General features: G+C 51.4%; 1 protein-coding gene across 1 annotated transcript in view; it reads right to left on the bottom strand.

Moving 5' to 3' along the window:
- Positions 1-2,369: 2,369 nt before the first annotated feature.
- Positions 2,370-9,562, bottom strand: part of MALL (mal, T cell differentiation protein like) — a 30,739-nt gene continuing 23,546 nt past the window's right edge. The window contains exons 2-4 of the mRNA XM_004609243.2: positions 8,666-8,833; positions 5,974-6,096; positions 2,370-3,637 (exon numbers count right to left, since the gene is read on the bottom strand). Coding sequence (XP_004609300.1) covers positions 3,575-3,637; positions 5,974-6,096; positions 8,666-8,833 — 354 coding nt within the window. The 3' untranslated portion in view covers positions 2,370-3,574. The remainder of the gene's footprint in view (positions 3,638-5,973; positions 6,097-8,665; positions 8,834-9,562) is intronic.

Here is a 9,562-nt window from a genome sequence, read left to right as displayed (position 1 = left end):
CAGGGAGACAGCTCAAGTGAAGCACATGGCTAGCACATTGGACCTCAGTAACAGCTGGTCCCCTAATACTGTTGGAGGAGGCCCTGGTGACCCTGAGACCTACAGGCAGGAACACTGAACCACCCCACCCCCACCCCCACCCCCACCCCGCAGCCCCGCCCCTTCCACCTGCCCCACACCCAGCACCATGCTGGTATAAGTGACCCTGAGTGTTCTCAAAATCTAAATTGCGTTAAAAATCATCTTACAGAGGCTGGCGTCCATGTGAGAGGCCCTGGGCTTGATCCCTAGACCCTGGGGTGAGGGAGTGAATATCACTCTAAGGAAAACACACGCCAGAGGCCCAGTTCCTCATGACTAGGAGCCACCTGGCACCTGGCCAGTGGCCCTGAGATTCTAGACGGCTATGGACCCTCTGCCAAGAAACACTAACAAGAACCTGACCAGCACCCTGACTCCACAGCTGCCCACTACACCTGGGCCCTGGGCTGGTGAGGGGCCTCCCTCAGTCTTGCTTCTGAAGACCCTGAGGGCATGCTCCAAACCCCCTCCCCCCCAACTCCTGCTGAGGACAGCAAGAAAGTCAAGGCTCTGTGAGAAGAGACGTGCCACCCGCTGCCCAGCATGAGAGCAGACGGACGCAGCTGTGAAGAGCGAATCCCTTCCGCCAGCTTCCCTGTGCTCTGCTCCAGGAGCTGAAAGCACCCGAGGCCAGTTCTACCCGCAGAGAGCTGAGACTCTAGCATGGAGGGGGGAGGAGGGGGCCCGCAGCACTGAGGGAGAAATCTGTCCTGGAGGAGGGGGCGTCTGGGGCTCTCCTGGTTATTTTCTAGAGCAGGGAGCGCAGACTCAGCGCTAACTTTCACCGAAGCCAAGAGGAGCTGCGAGGCTGGCCAGGGAGGAGGTGAGAAGTCAGTGGCCTCTGCAGGCAGAGGTGGGTGTCTGTGGCAGATCCCCGGCAGAGACCAGGGGAAGACAGAGAGCAGAAGGGAAGCAAAGGCAGAAGCGAGACCCAATGAGCAGAGAGGAAGAGACACGCTCTACCAACTCAGCTCAGCAGCTGTAGGCCGGGACATCCTGGTTCCACAACCTGACAAGCCCAGTGCCCAGCACTCGCTGCCAGGTGACACCAGCATCTTAGTCTGAGCAACACCCCAACCCCTGCCCCCCTGGTTGACCCCGAGTCAAGGACTTGGGTGCCAGGATCTGGGGAGTGCTGGGTGAAAGTGGGACGTAGAGAAGGAAACCCAAAGAGCTAGTAAAGCCAGAACCTCAACCACAGTGGGCCTCTGAGGAGCCAAGTGGGTGCTTTGGGGTGTCCCCACAAGTGATGTGGGCCAGCTGCAGGTGAAGTCAGAACTGTGTTCTCAGGGTGGGGATATGTCACAGTATTCGGGGGGCGATGGTGTAGTGGAGAAAGGGTCAACCCCTACCACGTTCTGCCCTTGAGACCGCAACTTAAATGGCATGAATTTGGTTTCTGGAACTTGCAATCCAGCTGTCCTTATTCAAGTGGAATCGATATCCCCACCCCGAGTCCAAGCCCTCAACTTACCCTGTGGTTGCCAGGAGCAAGGATCCCCCCACTTCCCCCAGGTAGGGGGCTGGATCTTAATTGCATCCAAAGTTGCTTCCTGTTTAACTGCTATCCTGGCCGCTGAAAAGAGGGCTGGTCCAGTGTTCTGCTACTGGGCTTCCTTTGGGTTCTTGTGGGTTCTGAGTAAGTGCTAACCAACAGGTGCTTCAATGTCAACGCCTTTGCATTTTACAGCTCATGGGGCAGCTCCAACAGCTTCTCCCACTCTGCAGCCACCAACCCACCATAACCAGACCATGACCTGACCTAAGCTTATATAGGTTATTCACCCTGATTTTGCTGTCTGATTGGTTACAGGAAGTAACTATGCAAATGAGGTTTTGTGAAACTGACCAATGCAAATGAGGTTGTATATGCCAATGCAAATGAGGGTTTGTGGACCCAGACAATCAGATCTCACATATAAGTGAGGGATCTAAGGTCTGTGGATCTAGCATTTCCCAATTCCTCCATAACAGCAGCCTCATAAAAGTGGTAACTCCATGCTTTGACTAGACAAACGATTTTTGTTGGGATATGGCTTCTGGGTAAACACTGAACTGTGACCATCCCAGCAGCTCCCAGCAATAGAGGGAGAGAGAAATTCAAGACTTTTCAAGAGGTTGGGATGATTGGTCAGCAAAAGTGAAGCCAGAGTTCTCCTTCACTGGATGCACTGCTCTTACCTAACAGGAATAGTGAAAAGTTGGTATGAACAACAGAAGACAAGTCCCTTTCACAGAATAATTTATTGCATTTCAAGCTCCAGCAGGCAGTGTGTTTAAGGGTCTGGGCCCTCCTCGGCACTGTTGTGACCACCACTGCGGAGATGGGGACAAGGGCTGTATCTTCCACTATACAGGTGGACACACACCAACAAGCCCAACTTCTTTCTGGAAATTGTTGACATGGAAATTGCAATCAGGCTTACATTTCTGTGTGGTCAGTGCCAGCCTGTCTTTGAGAAGGTCCAGTGCATTGGCTTCTGCATGTTCAGAATCCCTCCACTGGCTGAACAGACCCAGATCCCACTCAGGTGACAGTCCCATAGGCAGGCAAGAAGATAGGTGATACAGAAGGGGTTCCTGAGGCCCTTCTTGTGTCTTCTGATATGTCCTACCTGGTGTGATAGGAACTCAGAGAACCATCCTTGTTCTTGGACATCCTGTTTCTGTCATTGATGTTCTTTTTTGAGAGATGAGCCGGTGGGGTAGTGGCGGCCGGCCATTGGCTCATGCAGCCAGGCTTGGGGACAAGGGGCCGATCCTTTCCTCTCTTGCCCTCCACCCCCAATCTCATGGGACAGCGATTTTGAAGAGCCAATTCTTTATTTTCCTCAGAAAGTGACCCTTAAAGTTGATTTTATACCAGTTTCCCTTGCATCTGAAAGGAGGGAGGAAAGGGAAGGGGAAAAGGAAGGGCAGGGCAGTGTAGTGACTGGTGGAGGGGGGCTAGAGGAGGGGCTGGAGGTTGGGGAGCTAGTTTGGGGTAGGGAGGGACCACTACAAAGCAGAGGCAGAACTGTGGAACAAGGGTGGGGAGTAAGGTCTGTGGGTCTCAGGGTCCGAACGCAGTGACAGCACCATTTCAATTTTTAAAGAAGTTTGACGGAATGTTTCTGGATACAGACCATGGGCAACCATGGGCATTGCTACGGAGGTAGAACCTCCTAACAGGTGCCCAAGGGTCCTGGAATTCGCCACAGCAAACACCTTGGTGAGAGCTTTCCAGGGGAGCAATGTTCACCACCAGACAATGCCAAGAGTCAGGCGACTGCAGAAGGAAAGAACCACCTTCTCCTCTTCCTCAGGAACCAAGAAGGCCGAGCAGATATGCCGGGGCAGGATTTCATTGCCCCGACTCCACAGTGGCTCTGTTCACGAAGTGGGTGGCTTTCTGTTTTGTTGTTGTTGTTGTTGTGTTTGATCATCCAGAGGGTGAGTGTTGAAAGCTACTTTGGGGACCCAATAATCCAGGCGATGAAAGAGCACTCTCCCCTCAGTAGTAGTAGAGGCTGAAGGCGTGGAGGATGTAGAGGAAGGTGGTTACAAAGGCAAAGAACTGGAAGATGATGGGAGAGTTTCCATGTTAGACATGGCAGGCGCCCAGTGCTGCCCCCTGCTGTGTGGGATGCTATGTGTCAGCCACTGCTAACAAGTCCACCTGAGCCCACACTCCCCCTGTCCACCCAGTCCATCTCCTCTGAAGAACTGTCCCCTCCTGTCCCCACTTCTCTCTCTTCTCCTTGACGTACTCACTAGTCCAGAACTCTGCACTCCAGCAAGTCAGCAGCTCACAGACCCCCCAGAGCCTTCTCCTGCTCTCAGCAACCCAGAGACTCCACGGGCACAGCTTGGACTGGCTGCAGAACCTTTACTAGGTCAACTTTTCCCTCGTCGCAAGAAGACCTCAGGGTTCCCCCACTTCTGCTCATTCTGCCTCCCCTCTGATCTTCCCCCAGGAGGAGACTGAGGTCTTGTCATTCCCGTCACACATGGAAGACCACCCTGAATGTCTCCAGCTTCGTACACCTCCAGCCCACCACGCCCCCCACCATGGCCCCGCATCCATCACCCTCTGCTTCATGTAACCATTCAACACATGCCCTTTAAGTACCCACTAGACTTTGAGAAGTCTAAGAAGTGCCTACACCAGTGACAACACATGAAAACATTCCTGGTCTTGGGGCATGAGCAGGTCAGTGGGGAAGCAGAAAGTCAACAGGAGAAAGCGGGAAGGAAGTAGGTTGGCTGGGGAGAGTGCTGGGAGGAAAGAGAATGGGGGAGGAGTGGGTGTCCAGGGGAGAAGATTAGGAAAGGCCCTGCTGGCCAAACTGAGCTGAGCTGTTGCAGGGGAAGGCAGGTTTGTACCTGATCATGGCGAGTGCAGGGCCCACTGCCGGAGTTTTGAGTTCAAGGGAGGTAAATGAAGAGGCTGGAACGATAGCACAGCGGGTAGGGTGTTTCCCTTTTATGTGTGTGGCTGACTCGGGTTCAATTCCTCCATCCCTCTCCGAGAGCCGGCAAGCTACCAAGAGTATCCTGCCCGCATGGCAGAGCCTGGCAAGCTCCCTGTGGCATATTAGATATGCCAAAAACAGTAACAACAAGTCTCACAATGGAGACGTTACTGGTGCCCACTCGAGAAAATCGATGAGCAATGGTACAACAGTGACAGTGATAAGGTGATACAGTGAAATGAAGAGGCAAAGGCAGAGACAGGTTATAGGCAGCTGAAATACCTCTGGTCCCCCTGGTGCAGAGTTGTACCCAGTACTGGCTTGGCAGTACCTCTAACACTGGGCACAACTCCCCATGACCTGACCCTGGTCAGCTGATGCCTGGGCAGCTCAGATTAAGCCAGGATGCCAGCTCTCTGGCCACTGGGTGGCCCAGGTTCGGGCTGAGACCTCGTTCAGACATCAGCGTCTGTCTCTGGCAGTTTTTAGGACTGACGGAGAGGGAGGTTCCTGTAGGGGGCGAGGGGGAGGGGGCCCGTGGGGGGCACTCTTCTACCCATGTGCATTCTGCTCTCTACCTTGTGGGGAAGGGCATCAGTGCACCTGGAGGGGAAAAGAGGCACTTGAGAAAGATGAAAAGGGGAGGCTGACTGGCACGGAGGGTCCTAGGGGACCTAAGTCTAGGTGGTCCTGCAGTTTGTCTAGACCCCCTTGCTGAGGGTTCCATTAGCCAACAGGCTGCCCTTTGGGCCTAAAATACAGACCTTGGATGGTCTGTCCTGCAGAGACTCTGCAAACAGTGGGAACCATGAGGGGTGTTTACAGATGTGTTCCAATGCGTGTTGGGGGGCATGGGGGTTAATTCTGATGGCATGTAGTAAAAGGAAGAGAGCAAGACTGGTTGGAAAACCAGATGACATGAGGTGGTCCCTGCACTTGGACATGTTACACAGTGAGCTTGAGCAGCTGTGTTCACCCATGCATGCTCTCTCTCTGTCTCTCTCTCTCTCTCTGTCTCTGTCTCTCTCTCTCTCTCTCTCTGTCTCTCTCTCTCTCTCTCTCTCGCACACACACACACTTGGTGCACTCTTTTTTTTAATTAATTTATTCTTTTATTGAATCACCATGTGAAAAGTTATTGGTGCACTCTTAGTGTGTGCGCTCTCTTTCATACACATACACATACACACAGACACATGGTCAGATACAAGCACAGACACACACAGGCACATGCCTGAGCTCTCCCCCCCCCACATGCATGCGCGCGTGTGTGCGCGTGCACACACACACACACACACACGCACACACACACACACACCCCTCCTCCTCCTCCCTTGCTCCTAGCCTTTTTCAGTCTGTGGCATCTGTTCCATACGAGACAGATATCAGCCCCCACAGGCGCGTTGCCGGGGCCGTGCACGTTCCTCCGAGCTCTCACCGTAGCAGCCGTGTTCAGGTAGTAATGACTGATATTTTGCCCCTCAGAGATGATGGTGGCGTGCGCTTGTAGGACGGCTGCACTCATGTACAGGATGCTGGTGGTGCCCTGGTACAAGCTGTTCTGGAAAGGCAGAGAGAGGCCACAACCTTGTGATGTGGGTGCCAAAGAGCAGAGCACTCTCCTCTCTAACCAAGAGGAGAAAAGGCACGACCTGCTCCCCAGCCTGCTGGTTCCTTTTTTCCCAGCGATTCTAGTGCAGAAGCAGCAGACAAGAGTGTCTGAATCAATAGGAAAAAATACTTGGCCAGCGAGGGTGATTGTTCCTCTGTGCCAAGCTCTACACTAAACTTTTTTCCCCCTCATTATTCTCATCTTACCTTGTCCACGATGGAGTAGGTCCTACTGAGCACTGAGGGAGTAGAAATTCAAGGTGAAGGTCAATAAATGAGTAGCAGAGCCGGGAGCTGAGGTCAGGCCTCACGAGCTCTGAATCTTGCTTTAAGCCAGAGTGCTCTAAACACCTTCTATGTACTGGTCACTGTCTTAATAACATGCACACATCATCTCATTTCATTTCTATATTTAATTTCATAAGGCTGTAATCACTCTGGCCTCTTGACAGATGAGGAAATTGAGGATCAGCTAACACATGGTGGAGTTGCAAGGTCAAGCAGATCTAATTTCATTTCAGTGTTTGCATCTCTCTACAGTGCTCAGCTCAGCAGGAGTGTCATGGAGGGGTCAGAGAGATGGCACAAAGGGTTGCCTGGCATGTAGAGGCCTGTGGCCCAGCCCTGGCAACACATGGCCCACCAAGCACCACCAGGTTTGGGGGGATACATAAAACAAAACAAAACAGAGAAAATCATGTCATATAGTCATTTAAAAGATTATCAATGGGGCTGGAGCAACAGTACTGCAGGTAGGGTGTTTGCCTTGCATGCGGCCTATCCAGATTCGAACCTCCGCATCCCATATGGTCCCCCAAGCACTGCCAGGAGTAATTACTGAGTGCAGAGCCAGAAGTAGTAACCCCTGTGCATCGCTGGGTGTGACCCAAAAAAGAAAAAAAAAAGATTATCAAATCTGGAGGAAGCTTGTTGTAATAAGCAATGATCGTGGTAACAGGAATGTCACAATGGCAAACTGGCATTCTTCATCCCTTAATGAAGCATCCAGTTGGGGCAGATGAACCAGGAGATGAAAGGAAGCATTAGAGGTAAAGTTGGGGGGAGTAAGGCTGTTCCAGCCCTGTGTGAGGTGACCTGGAACCACTTTCAGGCATTCTTGCCACAAAGGCCTCATTCATTTTCTGTAAATCTTCCAAGCTAACTTCTAGTTTGCAGAAAAATCCAGGCACTAGAAGAGCAAGTAAGAAGTCAAGAGACAAATCCAAAATGGGGAACAGCCACAGGACAGTTGACAGGTTTTAGTCACAGTCTCTGGCAGGGAAAGCCATGCCAGATTCAGGGACCCCAAGAACCGTCATCCCCTGGCACTGATTCAAATGGGCCAAGTGCCAGATCACTCAGATACTGGGGATATCTGAGTCTGAGATGAAACCTGAGAATCACTCAGGGGTGTGTGTGTGTGTGTGTGTGTGTGTGTGTGTGTGTGTGTGTGTGTGTGTGTGTGTGTGTGTGTGTGCAGGAGTGCGTGCGTGCGTGATAATGTAAATATCTGCTTGCTTTCTGGAGCCATTGACTGTATAAAATGGGATAACACCATGGGGTTGATTTAAAATTATTCAGTAACAAAAAAGATCTGGGATTGGGAGATAGTACAGTGGTTAAAGTGCTGCTTACATACACCCAACCCACGTTCCATCTCCAGCACCACTGGGTCCCCTGAGAATGCCCGGGTGCAGCCCTGAAAGGTCCCGGTCCTGCCAGGATGGTCAGGGTAATCCCTGGTACCACAGAGTCCAAACAGTAGCTCATCCGTAGACCTTTGCATTGAACCACCAGCCTGGTTGACCAAGAATTGCCAGTGGGTTCCCCCCACCAAAAAAAAAAAAAAGAAAAGAAAAAAAGAAAAGGACTGATGAAGGAAGTGTAGTGAAAATCTTGACAATGCTGGGACCGAGGTTCCATGATGGTCCACAGTCTTAATTTCCAATTATTTTTGAATGTTTCAAATTGTCAGAAATGATCAAGATGACGTGACAGCACTGAGAAAGGCACAGTATTCAAGAAAAGAATCTACACCCTGGGTTCTGGTGCAGTGTGACAGAGCCTTCACATACAATGTAAAACAGAGACTGTGGAGGAACGAAGGAGCTGGTTGGGACAGGACCTGTGATTGGGCCCTTGTGTCCTGCTAGCATTTCCTATTACTCCGAGATGGGATACAGGCTGGGGGCACTTGTCAGGAGGAGCCTCATACGGCAATATGCAGCCTGTGTATCTTCTTTACAAGAAAGGCCATTGACTGCAGCACAACTGACTCCCCCAGGCAGAGAATCAAGGAAGAAGTGTGTTTTTACATCAAGTCAAATAAAACTATTTTCTAAACAAGACTATCTCTTTCAACACAAACCAGCAACCCGATATTACCCTTCCCGCCCAATATCACCTCCACAGGTTGCTGGCCCTGTGGGCAAGGCCTCTGGTTCATCATCCCCACCCAAAGGGTCCCACGTCTCCCCACACCCAGCCTGAGGAGCTGGGGTTGTGTGTGTGGTGCTTACCAGGATTTTCCAGGAGTCGAGTATTCTGTAAAATCCCAGCAAGTAAGACAGCAGGAACACCAGCGAGATTATGAAGGAGGTGAGGGACACATACATCACCCATCCTTGCAGCAATGGGTTGGCAACTTGGGTAGCGGCCACGAAGATCCAGACCCAGAAGCCAAATACCTGCAAGAGAAAACCACACAAGACGGGAAGGAGCGTTAGCGGCCGGTGTGGACATGCTTCCTCTCCTCTCCTCAGTGTCTCTGCTTCACACAACTCAGGCGAAGTTAGGTGGGCAGTTGGTTTCCCCAGAAGGGAAAAGGGGAAGGAGCAGGAACCTGGATCCCCGATGCACAGTCAACTCAGGTCCTCCCAGAAAACCCAAGGGGTCAACACAGAGGAAGAATAAAGGAAGAACTTGGCCACATTTGACGTGTAATTCTGTCTTTCCTCCCCCTAAAGAGTGTTGGGATATAGAGATTGTAAAACATCCCTAAGTAAGTTGTCAGCATTTACAGCTATATATTTCACATGAAAGATGCAGATGTTGGATCTTTTTTTGAGACATCTATAGTTCTGACCACATGAACCCACTTTGCAGGCCAGGAAGAGTTGTGACTGTCTCCGTCCCTTTTGGTTATGGGGGCAGGAGGGAGAGAGGAGTGGGCAGCAAGCGTAGGCTGTTGTCGATGTTGTGCTTTTCTTGTTGCATGGTAAGGAGAATCAAACCCAGGATCTCATGAATGTGAAGGACATGTGCCACTACGAGCACATCGCAGGCCCGTTGGCAGTGTCTATAAGAACCCTGGAGGGACCAGAGAAAGAAGCATATGTGTTGAATGTTTGACCCCCATATTTGCATAATTCTCCTAAGTAATACTGTGAGGGATTCCTGGTGCCCCTAAGCACCAC

Source organism: Sorex araneus, chromosome X, assembly GCF_027595985.1.
Source record: "Sorex araneus isolate mSorAra2 chromosome X, mSorAra2.pri, whole genome shotgun sequence".
In the NCBI taxonomy this organism is placed as follows: domain Eukaryota; kingdom Metazoa; phylum Chordata; class Mammalia; order Eulipotyphla; family Soricidae; genus Sorex; species Sorex araneus.
This window is presented reverse-complemented; position numbering and strand designations above follow the sequence as displayed.